Here is a 20,612-nt window from a genome sequence, read left to right on the forward strand (position 1 = left end):
CTCTCTCCCTCCAGTTCTGTGCTTTCTCATTCTCTTTAATAGATTGCCACATCACTTCTTGCAGCATGTCTTCTTTGCTTTTTCGTGGTCTCTTCCTGAGTCTTTGCAGTCTCTGAGCAAGCGATAAGAGGGATGGCTGAGGTCTCAAGGTTGATGCAGCTGTATAGGCAAAATGCAACATTTAACAGAGGCAGCACTGTTTATACCAGACAGAGTAATGATTTCCCCCACACTTAAGGAGTAGAAAACACACAGGGTCTACACAATAGCATAATTTTCCCGTCCGAAACAGAGCACACATATCCCACGGGAGCCTCAAAATGGTGAGTAAGGGGGACTGATTGTTTCAGGGCTGCACTGTCCTCTCGGTTTCTGTGCCTTGGGGAGAGCCAACAGCTTCAGGGGGCACCTACACTGAACACTGTCCCAACATTTTCCACAGGAGTTCGTCCTGGATGATATCTCGTTGCTGAGGGTGACCTGGGAAGCAAGGGAGGGTCTTCTACTGCAATGCGGCTTCTGCCCTGGCCCATATGCAGCTTGCCTGTGTGCAGCAATGGTCCCCCCGCCCCTCGCGGCACAGTGGCGCGGACACGTTAGCCTGGCTGGGACAAGGACCACGGTGACTCTCCAGATAAACCTGCGCAAGCTCATTGCACACGTTCTGGATGAGACATTCGAGGAGATTACCGAGGCCGATTACCGCGATGTGATAAACCACATCAATGCACTATTCCGCATCTAGGCATGCATGCCTAACCCTCCTCTCCCAAAGAGCCCGCACCGAAAAAATTCCTTCCCGAAAAAAAAACTGCTTACTGGGAACCTGCTCTTCTGTTTGTCCTCCACCAAGTACCGGCCGCTGCGACTGGCTACCTTCCTCCTGGCTCGAGAAGAGCTCCTGGCTGCATAGCTCCAGGGATTCCGGGGTGTCTCCATCCAGCCCACCACCCTCACTCCCGTTTTCCTCCTCCTCCTCCTCCTCCCCCCCCCCCCCAACACTGGCTCTGAAGTGTCCATGGTGCTGCTTGGAGTGGAGGTGGGGTTAACCCCAAGTATCGCATCCAGCTCTTTGTAGAATCGGCAGGTCATGGGGGGAGCACCTGAGCGGCTGTTTGCATCGCGGGCTTTGCGGTAGGCACTCCGTAGCTCCTTCACTTTAATCCTGCACTGCAGGGCTTCCCGGTCATGGCCCCTTTCCATCATGTCCTTTGATACCTTCCCAAAGGTATCGTAATTCCTACGGCTGGAGCGCAGCTAGGACTGTACAGCTTCCTCCCCCCAAACACTGATGAGGTCCAGCAACTCGCCATTGCTCCATGCTGGGGCTCACTTGGCGCGTGGAGGCATGGTCACCTGGAAAGATTCGCTGATAGCACTCCACGCAACGCCTGGCTGAGCAAACAGGAAGGGGATTTTTAAAATTCCCAGGGAATGTAAAGGGCAGGTCACATGGTTGGTTACCTGAGGCCAGGGCAGTAGAGTTTGAACTGATGACCAGAGTGGCTACAACAGGCATTGTGGGATACTGCTGAATACTTCTGGAGGCCAGTCACAGAGCATTGGGCGGCCACACTGGCGCCGCAGCGGCAGCGCAATACACGCTATTCCTCTCGGGGATGTGGAGTACATGCAGTGCTGCAACCACGGAGATACAGCCCTGCAAATGCCTTGCCAGTATGGACGGGGAGTGAGTTACAGCGCTGGGGGCGGCTTTACAGCGCTGTAACTCGCAAGTGTAGCCAAGGCCAGAGAATGTGAGGAGTGGGCAGGAAGCAATGCAGCCACTTGGACAGAGCAGTCTACAGGGTTTAATAAAGTTCCACTTATTCAAATTTAGCTGCTCTCAGCTTCACCCTGATGAAATACTGCCTCGGTGGTCTGGCTTCAGGCTAGCTGCTGCCTCACTCAGGGGCCAATCTCTTTCCTGCTCTCTCCACCACATGTGAGGTGCTGGTCTCCCCAGCCCATTAAGGACTCACTGCCATTCCCCAGAGCCTTTCAGGCCCTTCTTCCTGCACACCATTTTGAGAAGCTCAAACAAAACTCCAAAGTAACACAAAATGCGCTATTAGTGCAGGCTGCTAGGACTTAGGGGCCTTTCACTCTGCTCCAGGGTTAGTCACAGGAGCCAACGTTCCTTTCTGCAGCCCCTCCTCAATTGAGCTGTTTTAGCCCTCTGGAGGAAACACCTAGTCCCTTCCCAGCTGGATCTGATAATTGAACAGAGCAGATTGGCTCCAATCTCCTACACATCCAGGAAAGCACGAGTGGAAGAAGCACAGCCCTTTATAAAGAGATAGGGACTCAAGATTCATTTAGCTGGACAGGACAGAAGAAAGCCCAGAATTCATTTGGAGGTGCGGGGAGTAGAATTCATTAACTAGGAAAGAGCCCAGAATTTACTAACTGGGAGATAATGTGGGGTGTACATATCAGAATTGGTTTTGATGTTTGGAAGGCAGAGTTGGTAGAATTGATTAACTGATGTAGTATGAAAGTTCAGGAATTATTTTACTTGGGAGTGCAAAACTAGTTAATGGATGGGGAGAACTGATTTTATTTAGGAATGCAAAATGGATTAGTTGCTATACACCACATGACTACCTGGCTTCCACGCTCCACCCTAGAAGCACTAGCAACACTCTGGGAAAGTGATTCCAGTGTTATAGCTGCATAGGATGGACTGTTTGGTCCATTCAACCTGCTTTGAACCATTCCATGAAGCTGCTGTAGCAGCTCCTAACTAGTCTCCCCGTCTAGACCTTGGTAACTGAAAAGGGAGTATGGCTAGAATAGTCCTTCGTCATGGTGACCCCCTTGTCCCTTTGGAGCAATAAGCAGCCAGCATAAATCAGAGCAGCCTCAGGATTGCTCTAATTTATGCCAGGCACTGGACCGAAGGCAGATGGCCCCAGGACTGGGGAGGCACAGTGGCAGTTTAGTTCCACTTTTGCTTTACTCCCCCAGCACCACCTCGACCTTGCACTCTGCATAGCTCAGCCAGACGGAACAATCTGGCCCATAGTTTGTAAAAGGCCTTGGGATCTTTTGGGATGAAAAGTGCTATATAAATGTACAATGATATTATTATGCAACCTTCCATACAAAGCATTCACATTTCCCTCATAGCACTAGTCTAGAGACCAACAGGGGATACAGCCCCACAAAATTAAACACGACAGTATACTACTTGTTCCAAGTTTTAAAAGATTACCTACAAGAATGACAACTGTAATACTATTATGTGGTACTAGTAAGAAGATACTTGAAGTAAGATATTTTTTACATTCTTTGCAGAAAAGCATTTTAAAATGTACAATTATCTAAAACAAAAAGTCACTGTCTGCACAGTGCCTGTTTGTAGACCAAATGTGACCCAATTAGAGAATAACAAATAGTTATGGTTTGAGTTTCAGGTTTTATGTAGTAATTCCCAATCCATTTGGATCCACCTGCTGCTGGTCATTAGGGGAAAAAAAGCCGATGTAATTTTAAACTTCACTTCATCATTGTGATAGGTCACTGGAGCTACTTGTGCCCAAATATTCCACAATATTAGCAGAGGTTATTCCCCTAGTCAGGAGGGCCCTCCTACTTACAGTGAAGACAGACCACCTAATCTAATGTTTGATGCTGCCTTTGTCAATCTTTACTATATTAGCACACAAAAGCCTATCCTTAAGGTTTAGTCATACAGTAAGCAATGCATGACACTTTATACTAGAAGTTACAGTCTGGGTCAAATACTGCTCCATCACACCTCCATGAATCTGGTGTAACTCCACTGACTTGTATTTAAATTTCTCTCTGAATCTGTTAAATTGAAGTCAGTGAAGTTACTCCAGAGTTACACCAGTATCACTGAGAGCAGAATCTGTCCATAGGTCTTCAACTCAACTCATTCTGCCTAGGTATTGCAGTCTGCAGATTTCTGTAAATTAATAATCTCTCTTTTTCTTTTTAAAATTATTTCTTTATTGAATTTTGAACAACCATATTAAAAAGTCAGGAAGTGAGGCATTAACATTCACTGTTTCAAGCTGTGGAATGTACTATTATTTATCACACACACAGCTCAGCTACAGAGCATCTAATTCAATCTGAGGCTATGTCATGTGCCCTACATTTAAATTTGTTAGTAAACACATGTACCAATCAGAGATAGGATTATATGTTATTAACGTTTGTTTTAAATTCTGAAACTTAACCCATGAATTTCCTTGCAAGAAGAAAACAGAGTTAATGACTATAAGGAGGAATGTAGTGTATTTCAATCAGCTCAGTTTCACCTTCAGGCACAATATTGCTCTAAGTTTAGTTTGCTTTTACTTACCCTGCCCCTCCAATCTGGTTACGTATTTCTGATTTAATTGAAGACCTACTTTGGAAATGGATTTCCATTTATTAGACAACTGTTGCCAAGAGAGAGTTATGTAAAGGAAGCAGACATCAGCAATATAACCCCCTCCTCTGCTAAACAAAATAATGCAACTGCATTAAGAAACATACCCAAATATAATGTCTTATAAACTTATCCATCACCGCTGTCTTGAGATTACAATATCGTGTCTGGCCACCACCTTCTGTTGCCTATGAGCTTTACACTCTGCCACTGTTGTCATTTTGATCAGCCATTCTCCCCTCACTTATATTACAGTTTTATATGCAATGTACGCTATGCCAATATTATTTGTCAGTGCTTTTGTGCTGTTCCTAGCATGCCCGTTTTAAAACCACGTATATGCTTCCTGGAGTGAAGCACTAGATTTTGTTTGTTTTAAATGTGGCCTGATTCTGGTTATTACATCAAAGTTTTATTGTGTGAATAAAGTAAAAACGTTTGCCCCATCTTTCCTGTAACTGATAGCTCATACAAGCCACCGAGGAACGAGGTTTGCCTCTCAAGCATCAGAATTGACCGTGGAAGATAAAGAACCATCTGAACCCTAGTTATCAATAAAGGTCTTTTAACTGATAATGTATTTCATATAAAAATTCTGAATCCATTATAGCTTACATTTTTAGATTAAAAGAAAGATTCTGTGATAAAAACCAGAGACCTTCTGCTAATAATAAATTCAACGATGAAACACTTTACAATTCAAATACCTGAGTTTTTCTAAATCCAAAATGCATTTTTATAGCAGCAATGTGATGACCTGGGTTTAACCCGTATTCTGATCCATGACTAAGCAAATAATTTATAACAGACTGCCACTGGCACAGTGCACATTACAGTACGAATCTTTGTATTTTCCCATTACTCAGCCTCAAAAGCAATTTTTATTCCTAACTGAAGGCCTCAAGCAAAGACATGTGAAGCCATTTGAGAAGGAAGGTTTAAAAAATTCCCCCAAATTCCTCAAAGTAATTTACATTTATCTGTTTTGAATTAATACAGTATATTATATATAAGCTGATTTTTTTTCAGGTGCAAAAGACTTATTTTCCTGATAAGTCTAGGGGTAGGATTTCCAAGTCATTGTTTTCCTTCCTCTATATACTCGAGGTCTTTGCAACCAGTTATTACACAATCTAAGAGTGCTATCTGAAAAAACAAAAAACAGCAAGGGTATTTTATACTGAACTGTTAGACAAGGATGTCTTAAGATTGGAGAGTGCAGGTGAGGGAAGCAATGGGAGTCCAGAGCCACGTGGCACAACAGAGGCAGATTCTAGCAGGCCCTCTTGCCACAGAAATCTGAGGAGCCCCCTTCTGTCTAACACCACTAGTGTAAGGTTCTGACTAGCTTACGTCCTTTTTGTCTTTGCTCTGTGATATGCAGCTGCTCTCTAGAAGGCAGAGAGGGATGGATATAACAGTTGAGAAGGACTAGGAATCTGTTGTGGTGCAAGGGGAGGGAGTCATTGGCATGCCTGGGAATCAAAACTACAGTGAGATACTAGGAATGATTAACAAAGCAATCATAGTTAGGGTGGAGCAAGATAGCTGGGAAAGAAAGAATGATGCTTTGTTTTCTATTTTTCTCTTTCTCTCAATGGGACTACTCGTGCTGAAAGTTAAGAACATGCATAAATCTTTACAGGATTGGGGCCTTAGACTGTAAGCTCCTTGGGGCAACCTGTGTTCTAATAGCTGTTCAATATAGCACACAGCACACTGAACAATAAAAATAATAATCAAATCAAAGAATCAAATCCTTGTCCAAAGGACAATCAGAACTAGCCTGCAGACTACACAGCTTCTTCTGGGAACTCTGCAAATACCAATTGCTGTCCAGTCTCTGTGCAAATAGTGTTACCTTGAATCTACAACTACCTGTGAACTCTCTTGAATGAGACAATATCTTATCCAACATTATCTCAATGATAGTTGCATTAATTTTGTGCACAGCATGACATAAGAACTTCAAATAATAAAATGAACAAAAGATAGTATCTCCCCGTTTAATTCACACAAATGCATGGAAATACAACAAGGGTGAATTACCAGATAACCTCTTTCCACTCCACTGATGGCTACATAGGGTTTGGAATGCACATTGGATGGGTTTGCTGACAGACTGAGGTGGATGTAACTCTTAGCTTTGGTTTGCAATTTTGTCTACTTCTCTTTATTGCCATGTCTCTTGCTAATGTATTACACTCATTGTTTACTTCCAGACTTAATCAGCCTTATGGACATAGAAGTGGCAGCAAACTACCCCTCAATATGCACATAGATCTTTTTCAAAGCACTGTACGTGTGGGTTCCCTCTTGGTAGTCTGAGAGAAACCATGAGTAAAATGACTTCAGGGCGTTATCCAATTCCTGGAACCTCAACTACATTGCAGAGCAATGCATCCTAAGGGCTTTTTGTTGGTTTACACATAATACATTTTATCCTTTTTTCACAGTAGCGAGCTTGCAGTTCATGTAAATTAACACATTCTACAGATTCTTCCATGCCCACACAATGCTCATAAACTTGATGAGTAACTCCGGAACAGGAGTTTGCAATCTTTTCCAGACTGAAAGCCATATTTTTTTTTTATCTGTTGTCATATGTCTGAGAATGAAAGGGGTCAGCTAATATTTCCATGTGACCTGGCCAGCATATTTGAGGTCCAAAGCTTTTAAATCTGCCAAAAAATATAAATAAAAGGAATGTTTAAAAATGGGGGGGAGGGAGTCTAAACCTTTGAAGTGATGTGTTTTTTAAAAAAAGAAAAATATTTCAAAAAAGTTATAGGAAAATTACAAACAAAGGAAAATCTCAAAAACCATGGCCAAAAACAAATACAAAGCTACAGGGGAAAAAAAAGACGTGCAAAAGAAAAATACCAAACTCAAAAGAATAAAAATATCCAACAAAAAACAAACAAACAAAAATTCATCTGCCCTCCAAACCCATGTGCATATGCAGCCCCCTCCACTTGACAGAGAGAGAATAAGAAAAAAAGAAAAAAAAAAGACATAAGCACAAAGAACATTGAGAAGAGAAAAAGAGAGGAAGATGAATATAGGAGTTCAATAGGTAACACAGCGCTAGTACCAGTACCAAAGGTATAGTTACCTCTGAAGGCACTGCATGATGGCCCTGATCGAGCAAAGCACTTAAGCATGTGCTCAAATGTAAGCACTCATGTACTCCCATTCAATTCAATGGATCAGGACCAGAGCACCCAGCACTCTACAGAAACAAGCTTCTACTCCTCAAACCACATGTTGCCAAATCCTGCTCTAAAGGGTGTGCAAACTAACATTTGAAACAGAAGTCAATTGAAGAAATGGACAAAAAGCTGGTCTTTATGTTACAAGAGCATCTCTAATTTGTAAAGGACTCTCTTGCTTTCCAACATATATGGCCATCCAACATCTTGACAGATGAAAGGAGATGTGACAAAGTCAGTCTGTCAGTGGTGCTTAGCAATGATATCAGAAAAGAGCCCGATGCGTGAGTGGCAAACCTTCCCACTCTTCAGATGGAAATTGAAGCATACTCTGCTTCCTGGCTCACCTGGGCTCTCTGATGGCTCTCCGCAGTGACTGCACCAGTCTAAACCCAGCTTCTCCAAACTCAACTATTGTGGGCAGGATTTTCCCAGCTGTCACTAGGAATGCTGAATTTCTTGAGGCCTTGCTTCACCTTGTCACTGTAACAGTGTTTTGGCCTTCCTCTGCATCGTGAGCAGTTCTTAAGTTGTTCATAGAGCACAGCCTTCGGGAGACGATCTTGAGGCATGCACTCCATGTCTCCCAACCAGCAAAGCCTGCGAGCGTCCAGCATAGTCTGCATAGACTGTAGGCCAGTTCTGTCAAGGATCTCATTATTAGTGATTCATTGGTGCCAAGTAACTCTAAGGATTTTTCTAAGACAGTGGAGGTGGAAACTGTTCAATCTCTGCTCCTGCTTGGAATACGCAACCCAGATTTCACAAGTGTGAAGGAGGGTACTAAGGACACAAACCTGATAAACAGACACCTTTTTGTTCAGGGTTAGCAACCTGTTACAAAGACTTGAGGTAAGTTTGCCAAAGGTAACTTAAGCTTTGCTGATTTTAGCATCAAGTTCCCTATCAAGGTTAAGTGAACTGGTAAGAATTGCGCCAAGACAGCAGAAGTGATCCATGTTGTTCAACATACAAACATGAATATTTTATAATCTACTGTATTGTCTTAGTTTAGTACCCCTGACTTAAATAATACACACATGACAATCTGGTGTTATGATTGCTAAATTATAAAGCCTGGTATCTATTTTTGTCTTTCAACTTATGCAGATATGTATATGGATATTGTGAAAAACCTGGCTTGAATTTAGAGGGAGTGAAGCAGACAAAAAGATAGCACAGACTATTCAGGTAATTTTGAAATGTAAGTATACAGACATCAAGGGACTCTGAGATCATCACAGTAACCACAAGAGGGCTGTGATTTATGAGGTCATGAGAAGCCAGAAATGGCTTAGTAGACTTTTCTCAATTTTCCTGCATTGTATTCTTCATATATATTGAGTAAGACCACAAATAAAAGTCATTTTTCTAACCTTGCACAGCTTACAACTAAAAAAAAGAAGAGAAAAATAATCTAAAAGGGAGATCATTACAAAAAGGTGAATGTGCTAAAGCATAAACACCTTATAGTTTGGAAAACCTTTTTCTAATTAAAGTTGCAAAAGTTACCACAAGAATACCTCAACACCATTTTGGACTTACTCCCCAGAACATTCAAATAGACATATAGCTAAAAGCATATAATACTACTTTGCACTTCCATAACAGTTCCTATTAAAGGTCTCACAATATTTCACAAACTTTAGTTAATCCTTACTACTTCCCCTACAGATTAGCCCCCTTTTACAGACTGGAAAAATTGCAGCTCTAGTGGCCCAAGTTCACACAGCAAGTTGATGACAGAACCAGGAATAGAAGACATATCTCCCACTTCCTCATGACATGCTCTAAATATTAAACTAGTGAAAACAAAGGGCATAATTCTCCATTCTGTCACACCAATATTAGACTAGCATAACACCACTTCCAACACAGTAACACTTTAATAACAATGCTTCTATAACTTCAGTGATTCACTACTTATAAAGGGCAAATTCAAGACCATTACCACTGTGCAGCCACCAGAATGAAAAAGTCACAACTCTCAGAACTCATTCTATTTTGGTTTATTTTTTAAAAACATACCCCTTATTTTATTGCATTCCACACCCTGAAAAACATTCCTGAAAAACTAAAAACTCTTCAGTTACTGCACAGCGGTAAAAGATTTCTCTCTTCACCAACATTAAATAAAAAAGGCTAGTGAGCAATTTTACACAGACACAAAGAGCGCTTTAAGCACACCACCCTTATGCACTCAATGAACACTGCTGGTGGAAACACAACAGAGCAATCCATTAATGGTCAGATTTTACCTGAGAGGAATCTGCCTTGGCTATATCCACAGTAGCACTCAGTACTCCACGAAGACTCTCTCCATTTTCTTGAACCAGGAGGTAAGCAAGTAGAAGGAAAACATGAGTGGGGACTTGATTCATAATAGGTAGCAGTGATTTAATGGAAGACAACCAGGCAAGCACTGCAGACTTCTCTTTCATGTGGTCTAGGATCCTCCAGGTTGTATACAATAAATTGTACGTACTGGTTATAGGAAAGATGACCTTGCAGGATGACTGGAAAACACAGACAAATTAGTACCATGAAAGATTAAGTCCAAATCTTGAAAAACAAAAAAGTAACAAATCCAAATTTTTCCCACCTAAACTTTTTGTTTGAGATACCCTATTCCTTAAAGAAAAAAAATTAAATTAAATCACTAAAGCTCTCTTTTTTTACTTGCTTGTCCATGGGTTCTGCCACTAAAGAGCAATATGATTCAAATTCACTGTTTTGAAGTTCCCCTCTGCTTAGCAGCAATCATCACTATTCCTGCTGATAATTATGGTTCTATTTCCCAATTGAAGTGGAGACAATGAAACTGGAGTATATTAAAAGTACCTTTTTCTGACAAAGTGCCTGCCATTTTGGAGACTGCATCATGTTGCTTTAAACTGCCAGGTTATGAATTGAAAGAGAAAATGTAAGTTACTTGTGACCTGTTATGCTTTTGGTTTACTTTTTTGCATTTCATCCAGCTTTGGACAATAATACTAAACTAACCAATGTTATTTTTCAGTTCTCGTGATCCAGCACAGGTGTAGTTGTGTAATATTTGGGTTGGAAATAACAGAGAAAGATAAAAATCCCAACAAGAATCAGTTAACTATTTCTTTTTTTAAATCATGGAACAGTTTCAATGCATATTATTGTTAATTAAAAGACAACACTAATTCAGAACATAAACTACCTGACATTTTTTATTAAAACTGGATTCTCTTATAAAAGGAAATGTTTTCCAAGTGTTCTTCCACACCCAATTCTAGATTACAACTGAGAGGCAGCCTTAGGGGAGGAAGCATTTAGCTGCAATACATTTTATATATGAAGCAAGTAAGGAATGAATTTGAAAGGAGGTTTCCAGCTGGAAACTAGAAATTGACCCATAATTCAGACTCAGTCAGGGTCAGGACCTGTTCACTCTTGAATTTCCAAGTGGAAGAGATATTCTGTAGCAGTTCTACATAAATCTTCACACCTTAACTTTAATCACATTGTTTAATGTAATGTAAATTTATTTTGATTAATGAGAACTATAATGTCCCTGTACTTTAAATAACCTTTTTCGAATAGCATTTAAATTAGAATTAACTCTTACTCCAATATTTATTCCATCAGTTATTGTATGTGAAAAATTCAACAACCTGCAACCCACTGTTCCTTTGTCGGATGAGATCACTTAAAGCCAAATTCTCCCCTCAGATACACCCAGGGGGTCTCATTTACTTCAGCTGCTATCATAGAGGCTGATTTAAGATCAGAATGTGGCCTGATGAGAAAGTTCAGGATCTTTAGGTTCTATTGTTAGGGACCTGATCCAGCAGGATATTGGCTTACTTCAGCTCCCTCAGGCATCTGAAAATCAGGATCAGTCCCTAAGATGTAATTTCACCATAGCTGAAACCAATACTAGAATTGAGGGGCATAGGTGGTTATACCCACACCTCAAATTTCTCAAGCTGAAAAAAAGCTGGAACACCCTAAGTGTTTTGGAGTTTAGAAAGGAAAAATATATAATCACTGCCATTCCAGTCGGAGGACTGCCCTGGACAGAAATCTAACTGGGCAACTTCCACTGGAACTGTGCCAGCACTGACAGAAAATATACCCCTTACTGGCGGAGACAGATCAGTTTTGTTGTTGCATTTTTCAAAATATTTGAAAAAACAAAAAACAAAACCAGAGTTGAGGCATGTTTTCTACTGAATCCTGTGATTCAGAGACTGTTCTCTGGAGATGTGTTTGTTTTCCTTACCATTAAACAGCAGGAACAGTAGTAACCTACACAGGCATATAACATTCTCTCACAATGACTTACTCCCTTTCTGACACATTGTTCTCTTGGGAAGAGAGGGGAGGGAGTCTCAGCATTTAATCGGAACAATTTCATTTGTATTTGTGCATTTCACTGAAATGAACAATGACTGTGGTGGTAATAATTTCTACATAATAACTATATGCAGTGGAGCTGGAAAAATACAAGCCCTTATGTTACAATGATTCTCCTCCCCTCTAGAGAATCATGTCCCTTTCCCCTTCACATTTTTGGGAGTGCTATTGTTTATTCATAGAAAATTTGCCAGAAAGTTTAGTCATGGCTAGCATTAACATTTAGCAGCTCAGTATTTGTTTGCTGCACTCTGACAATGTGTTCCATGTTGCATTGTACAAAGACTATGACAGGACTCCTGTCCCAAGGGTTTACAATCTCATTTAGACAGGCAGTACAGACGCAGCATACATGTGCCAGTGCCTTTACTGAATGAAGTAATTGCTCAGTTGTATGTCATAGTAGTAAAGGACCTAACTAATGGAGATTCTTCTGTCTTAAGTGGTAAAGGATTCTGCTGTCAGAGAAGGAGGATTCAAGTTGTAGCCCCATGTTGCTACGATTTGTGAGCAGCAAAGCAGAAGTCAAGTAGTTGTAAGTGCCCACAAACTGGTTACAATATACTAGGTGGGCAAAGAAGGATCTCATTTCATGTTTAATATTATTGATTGATTGAAAAATTGTGTCTGTGGTGGCACATTACTGAGGCTTTGCTGAACGAGAGAATTTATAGGAGTATGAATGGAGAGAGGATTCTGGTTCAGAAAAAGCAACCCTGTCTCCAGAAGCGGTGACAGCCCAGAAAAAGACTCAAAGAGGCGAGTGAGAGAAAGATGAAGGGAGCTGGTAAGGTTGTGCAGAGCAAAGAGGGATTCTCTGATTGTGAGCCCCTGGAGACAGGGACTGTTATTTTGTTACAGCATCTGCCACAGTGGAGTTCTAATTCTTATTGGGATCTCTGAGTACGAGGGCAGTCTGTTTGTTAAATCACAGGAAGAAAGGAGAGCAGAATAGCAGGCATGAGCAGACGTAACTAAAACCTTGAGGGCCTGTACTAGGAACCTCACTGATACAAGAGGAGACGGTTACCAGTTAAGGATCAAAGAAGGGATGGGATGTGGTCTGGAAGGGAAAATGCTATTCACAGAAGCATTCTGGGTGGGCTGGAGGACAGAGATTAGAAGCTCAGAGACCTAGCAAATTAGAGAAGTTGAGGCAAGAGATGAAGACAACACTGATAAGGGTTTTCCCTGTAGGAACAGAGCATAAAGCACAAAAAAGAACACATGTGGAAATTCCATTAAAGATTATATTCTGTTAGTGATTTGACTCTGGTGCACAAATTCACCAAGCATGTGGGAACACTAAAAAAAAACTACATTCCTGGTCCTAAAGTTAAGAAATATCATATCATCAAGGCACTATTTAAGTCCATAGTACACCCACACCTTGAATACTGCATGCAGTTCTGGTCACCCCATCTCAAAGAAGATATAGTAGAAATGGAAAAGGTACAGAGAAGGGCAACAAAAATGATCAGGGGTATGAAACAGCTTCCATATGAGAAGAGATTAAAAAGACTGGACTGTTCAGCTTAGAAAAGAGGTGACTAAGGGGGAATATGATAGAGGACTAAAAAATCATGAATAGTGTGGAGAAAGTGAATAAGGAAGTGTTATTTACCCCTTGACATAACACAAGAACCAGGTTTCATCCAATGAAACTAACAGGCAGCAGCTTTAAAACAAACAAAAAAGTAGTATTTCTGCACACAACACACAGTCAACCTGTGGAACTTGTTACCAGGGGATGTTGTGAAGGCCAAAACTATAAATGGGTTCTAAAAAGAACTGGACAAGTTCATGGAAGATAGACCTATCGATGGCCATTAGTAGCCCTATGCTCTGGATGTTCCTAAGCCTCTAACTGCCAGGGGCTGGGACTGGTGGGGAATGGATCTCTTGATAATTGTCCTGTTTTGATCATTCCCTTTGAAGCATCTGGCATTGGCCACTGTCAAAAGACAGGATACTGGGCTAGATGGACCATTGGTCTGACCCAGTACGGCCATTCTTATGTTTTTAAGAACTACAGGTTATCACACATCTCCATAGCTCATCAGCCAGTACAGTAACCAGGTTTCTGGAACCTTGAGGAGAAAATCTGGGATACAAGTCCTTAAAACATCTCCCTAGGACAGGTGCAAGCAAACTTTTTGGCCTGAGGGCCGCATCGTGTTACCAAAATTGTATGGAGGGCCGGTTAGCGGAGGCTGTGCTTCCCCAAACAGCCAGGCATAGCCTGACCCCACCCCCTATCCGACCCCTCCTGCTTCTCGCCCCCTGATGGCCCCCCGGAACTCCTGCCCCATCCAACCCCCCCGTTCCCTGTCAGCCCCCGGAACCCCCACCCCTGACTACCCCCCGCCGCCCCATCCAACCCCCCCACTCCTTCCTGACTGTCCCCTGGGGATCCCCGCCCCCATTCAACCCCCCTGTTCCCCGCCCTCTGACTGCCCCGACCCCTATCCACAACACCACCCCCTGACCACCACCCCGAACTCCCTTGCCCTCCATCCCACCCCCACCCCGCTCCCTGCCCCCTTACCGTGCTGCCTGGAGCATCGGTGGCTGGCGGCGCTACAGCCGTGCCGCCCAGAGCACCAGGACAGGTAGCCATGCCGCCCGGCTGCAGCCAGCCACGCCGCCGCGCAGCACAGAGCACCGGGTCAGCCCCCGGCTCTGCAGCTGCGCTGCCCCAGGAGCTCGCAGGTCCGCCGCCCAGAGCATTGCACTGGCGGCGGAGCGAACTGAGGCTGCAGAGGAGGGGGAACAACAGGGGAGGGGCGGGGGGCTAGCCCCCCGGGGCAGGAACTCAGGGGCCAGGCAGGAGGGTCCCATGGGCCGGATGTGGCCCGTGGGCCATAGTTTGCCCACCTCTGCCCTAGGAAGATCTAGGGAGCCATTCACTACCAATATGATCTTGCCAGACTAAAAATAGTTAGAGGAATAAGATTTTAAAAGCTATAGAACAACTAAAACCTTTAGCTCAACTTGAGAAAATCCTTCACCTTTTGGAGCTTGGGATCCTGGAAGATCACTAGAATGACTAGACAGTACAGCTCCCTTTACAGGGAACTGAAATTATTCCCTGTGATCGGAAGACATCTCTACTGATACCAGGCTAGGTTTCTGGCAGCTCTCATCAGGGGCGGCTCTATGTTTTTTGCCGCCCCAAGCACAGCAGTCAGGCGGCCTTCGGTGGCATGCCTGCGGGCGGTCCACGGTCACGCGGATTTGGCGGTGTTTCTACAGCTGATTTGCTGGTCCCGCGGCTTCGGCGTACCTGCCACCAAATTGCCGCCGAAACCGCGGGACCGGCAGACCTCCTGCAGGCACGCCGCCGAAGGCCACCTGACAGCCGCCCTCACAGCGAACGGCATGCGGCCCCCCTGCAGCTTGCCGCCCCAGGCACATGCTTGCTGCGCTGGTGCCTGGAGCTGCCCCTGGCTCTCACCTATCCTCAGAACATTTGGATGGAGGTTTTCAAAAGGAGGCTGGATAGTCATCTGTCTTGGATCATTCAGACAACAAATCCTGCATCTTAGCAGGGGGTTAGACTAGATGACCTTTGCAGTCCCTTCTAACCCTATGATTCTGTGAACACATAGATGGAGTCTAGAGGAGAGCAACAATAATGATAAAGCATTTTGAAAACCTGATCTATGAGGAAAGCTTAAAAAAACGGGCATGTTTAGTCTTAACAAAAGAATACTGAGGGTGGACCTGAAACCAGCCATCAGGTATGTTAAGAGCTATTATAAAGAGGATGGTGGTCAGTTGTCCTCTATGTCCACTGAAGGTAGGACAAGAAGTAATAGGCTTGATCTACAGGAAGGGAGATTTACGTTAGATACCAGGAAAAACTTTCTAACTGTAAGAGTAGCTAAGCACTAGAATAGGTTTCCAAGGGAGATGGTGGAAATCCTCAGCACTGGAGGTTTTTAAGAACAGGCTGGACAAATACTTGTCAGGGACGATCTAGGTTTACTTGGTCCTGTCTCAGTGCAGGAGGCTGGACTTGATAACTTCTCAAGGTCCCTTCCAGCCCTACATTTCTATGATTCTGTGGGAGAGGGAGGGAGAGTTCTCAGGCTCAAGATCCTGCATCAGTAAATAAGAGGGGAGCAACAGGAAGTACAAAAAGATTCCAAGATGATCAGTTGACACCATAATACACCTCTACCCCGATATAACGCGACCCGATATAACACGAATTCGGATATAACGCGGTAAAGCAGCGCTCCGGGGGGGCGGGGCTGCGCACTCCGGCAGATCAAAGCAAGTTCGATATAACGCGGTTTCACCTATAATGCAGTAAGATTTTTTGGCTCCCGAGGACAGCGTTATATCGGGGTAGAGGTGTAGGTGGTACTTTTATGCCCCCTTTGCCTTTGTTCTCCCTCTCTTTCCCCAACAAAGCGGAAAGAGAAGAAAAGAGTGGTGGTTGATGAGACTATACTGTTACAAGGAAGGGGATGAATAAGAGTACCATAAGCAAGAGTCTGAAGGAGGCAAAAGTTTAGCGTTCTATTGAGGGCTTCCTATTTGGCTAACAGCACAGGATGAAAATGTACTAATACCCTTAAATCTGTATGAGCTGATATAAGGCTGTAAAAAAAAAAAAAAAAAAAAAAAAAAACCACCACAGGTAGAAGCAATGCGCAAGCGCAAAATTAGTTTTTGCTGCCTTCCTAGCACTTTCCATTTTACTCATCTGTAATACATGTTTTGACAGTTTCCATGTCAAGTTTAAAAAGAACACACACACACACACCACCTTTAGCAGTCTCTAATGTAAATTACTGCATGTAACAATGCAGAGAAACTTATACCCCCCCAACCCAATCTGCCCCAAAAGGGAAGAGCATTAATTAAATCTTTACCAATTTCTTTTTATCCTTTGTGCCTTCCTGCTGTACCATTTCCAGAAGATTTATAGCCAGCTGTTGCCTAGTGGGGCCAGAATCTTCCTCCGATATAAAGTCCTCAACTGCTGTTGAAGATAAGATCTGCAACACAGGCATCACCAAGATGATGGCTGTGGCTGGAATTTTCTGAGTTTCTGTACAGGAAAGGAGCTTGCAAGCTATTTGAGCAAAAGAAAAAAATTAGGTAGAAAAAAGTTATGCTTTTCAGTATGACATACACATTTTCTAGCAAACACTCTGGTCAAGCACAGTAACAGTCCCCCAAAGAGTTGTGATATATATACACATTGCACTGCCACAGTGCAAACTACTGTCCTGAGAAGGACCACATCACCAAATGTACATTTCACGCCCTTTATACCAAGCCACCTGAGCACCTTACATCAATTAACACAGAAATGGAATACAACAGAAACCCCTGCTCGTTAATGTAGCAGCAGGAAGAGTCTATTCTCCATTACTAAAACAATAAGTCAAAAGCCCAGCCAAACAAATAATCTATACGCTGTGCCCTCAAGATTGTCAAACGTGAGATCAGAAGAACTGTCAGAAGTAACAGGTTCAGGAGGCCTGAACCCTGTGCAAAGGTAATCCTGCTGCTGGCTGGAAAAATTTAAACCCCTATACAAAGGCAGAACAAGCCAGCAGATTCTAACATCCATGACAGGAAACAGGAGGGGGAAAAGATCTCTTTTCGCCTTTGGCTCCACCATATCAAACTTTTACTTTTTATTAACAAAAAATTACAGCTTAATACAATGAGCATTCCAATCACTGCATCTAACTTCAAAGACTGACTACAAAAAGACAATGTCTTAAATTTAAGGAAACAAAACCAACAGGAAACCATGATCTTGGAAACTGGATATTCCAAGTAGAACTTTACCTAGGTTTAAGATGGGTTTCTGCTGACATGCTGGAGTCTGTAACAGAAGTAAAGCTAATCCAAGTATGGCCTGTTCAACTGGAAAGTCCTGAAGAGGTAGAAAAAAAATGTTGTTTGAAGACTTCAGTTTTAAGCCAGATGGGGTGTGGAAATAAACAAACATATCAATATTGCAGGTCTTTTTTACGCACACAGTATATACTGAACACAGTGTACCTGTTCAAACCTCATAATTTAAAAGCAGCAACCTTTCAATAAAGATAATCGTCTGGAAAGCATGAGCTTCAATACAATTCAAGTCTTTTATTAAATAGCCACAAGATTCTGATTAGTTCCTCTGTAATTTGGTTTAACCTATACTGGCCAGCTCCCTACACTACAGTCTACATTGAATCTAACCAGTCAGCACTAAAACATAGTAGTCGATATATGGGGACTTCATAATTTTAAATTTTCTGGCTTTTTAGGTTTTGCAATGAAGAAACAACAACAACAAAATTAAACTCAGGCTTCATCTATTTACCATAAGCAAACACTATGGTAAAAGCCTTATTAGTTTAGATAAAACAGTTCAATGTCTATGTACTCTACATAGGCCCAGAGATCTTCAAAAATGGGTGCCTAAAGTTAGGCTCCTAAGACCATATTCTAAGGACCTAAATAAGTACCTGGATGTCTAAAGTGCTAAGTATCCTCTGTTGATGTCAGTAGGAGCTTCTGGGTAATCTGCATTTTTTTAAAACACGTGCTTACTTAGATCCTTTAATATGGATTTAGAAGCCTAACTTTAGGTACCACCATTGGGGAGGGGGGGGAAATTTTATCCATAGTACACAAATCTCTGTGAAAATACTGAGCCTGAAGCAGTGAAATTCACAGACAGTGGCAACCTGAACTCTACAATGGTCAAAATATGTTCCTAGATCATGTTTCTAATAGGATGGAGTGATTTTCTCTAGGTAGCAAAAAACCTTTGTCGCTTCAAAATAAAGCTACTTCAACATTAATAATGAAAAGTTATTTAGATTTCCAATACATTAAAAGTTATTGAGAACTGTTTTAGACTTATAGCCCGTTTGTTTGTTTTTTAAATGCATTAGGCGCCTAAGGCCATATTTAGACACCAAAGGTTGAGATTTAAAAAGCACCTATGCAACTTAGGAGCACAAGTCCCATTGACTTGAAACTGCAAACCCTGATTGAGGATTACAGCCTGATCAAAACATTTCAGATTTCTTAACTTGTAAAAGTTCAGTATATTGGAAGATGGTGCTTGTTGCAAATACAGAACATGCTATTTGCTCATGAATTTTGTATTAACTTTATGTTGGTCTCACAGTGAGGTTAATGAGAACCTTTGATTGACTTTTTCAGCACAGATGAGCATTTTAAACAAAGATTCTTAGCAAGAAAAAATAACTGCATGTATAGATCCACTTTGAAAGACCACCTTTAAAATGGCAACAATCTTTCCATTTAATGTCGCTTTTTGTATCTTCTCCCAAATCCTTACCTCTTGCAAGAACTCAACATTCTGCTCTATTAAGCAAATTGTAGATGAACACTGCCCTGTCACGTTCAGACAAATCTCACAGAAGCACAAAATCTGCAGACAAAACTGGGATAACTGGACTTTCCAAAAAACAGGGTAGCGAAGCAGACTCCGGAATAATTCTTCTAGAAAGAACAACGTTTCTGTTATTTGTGGCAAGTCCTTTATCTGTAGAGAAAAAGAGATAGCTTAAATACATACACATACACACACACACGTACTTTTTTATTTATTTTTCTTCTCTCTTACAAGATGTGTGGAAGAGTTTCAATTTCTATAGTTGGTCCTAAGAGTTGTATAACTTTTTCATTGCAAACTTTTCTAAGAACATTGCAAGAAACACATTCAGAGATAAACTACCAACCCTACCATTCTATGGCTGATGGCAAGATCAGCCTTGAAAGAGACAAGCCTATCTGCAGTTTGAAACTCAGCAGTAAAATCAGACAAAAACTTAAAGCATTAACAAGCACTGCCCTTTTCCTTAAGAGGGACGACAGACAGACATCCTTGGTTTTGGGTCCTTCGTTCCTGATTTGCTACTGCATGCAATTCAATTCCTGAGCTTCTCTGGGTTAGTGATTGCCAAATGGAACAAGTGGCGTAGAGGTTTTCTAATGCTGAAATGTTCTTATTATTGAGAAACCCCCCACCCCAAATTCACTTTTCTTATTATCTAATCTTGATTCCAACTTCAGTGTCCAGAGATAGCAGGTCAGTATCTTATTCCCCTGAACCACCATGTAAGTTTATCTACAGAAAAAAATTGCATTTGAGTGTCTTGACCAAAAGTGTCATTCTATATTTGGAAGCAGTGCAGAAGAGGATTCAAATGGCAGGGTGCCTCAATAAATTAATGTTAGATATGAAAGACGTTCTGCTCTTGAAAATTCCAATTCCAACCAAACCCAGCTGTTCTGATCAAAATTCTGGAGCTGGTGTTATGAATATGGTTTTGATCTCATCCACATTGTCATTTATTCCAAGGGATTAAGAACAATGAACCATCTGCTCTAATCAGGCGCCTTGTGTCTGCTGAATTCATCAAGAGGAAAGTCTGCAGGTGACCAGCTGAACCTTTCACCAGTGGTTGCCACCATAAGACAACAAAATGATTATGTAACGTTTCAGCATTTATGCAATACACGTTAGCAGGACTAAACAAGGGGCAAGATAAAGAAAGGATAACAAGGGCTTGGGGATCGGAGGAGGAAGAAAGGACAGGTTATGAAAACAA

General features: G+C 42.1%; 1 protein-coding gene across 3 annotated transcripts in view; it reads right to left on the minus strand.

Annotated features, from left to right (window-relative positions):
* The window catches only part of FOCAD (focadhesin), a 177,958-nt gene that overhangs the window by 119,316 nt on the left and 38,030 nt on the right, over window positions 1-20,612 (minus strand). For all 3 annotated transcript variants that reach the window (XM_065406352.1, XM_065406351.1, XM_065406350.1), the window contains 4 exons: window positions 19,337-19,537; window positions 17,824-17,911; window positions 16,893-17,095; window positions 9,876-10,133 (listed from right to left, as the gene is read on the minus strand). In XM_065406352.1, coding sequence (XP_065262424.1) covers window positions 9,876-10,133; window positions 16,893-17,095; window positions 17,824-17,911; window positions 19,337-19,537 — 750 coding nt within the window. The remainder of the gene's footprint in view (window positions 1-9,875; window positions 10,134-16,892; window positions 17,096-17,823; window positions 17,912-19,336; window positions 19,538-20,612) is intronic.

Source organism: Emys orbicularis, chromosome 6 (genome assembly GCF_028017835.1).
Source record: "Emys orbicularis isolate rEmyOrb1 chromosome 6, rEmyOrb1.hap1, whole genome shotgun sequence".
Classification (NCBI taxonomy): domain Eukaryota; kingdom Metazoa; phylum Chordata; order Testudines; family Emydidae; genus Emys; species Emys orbicularis.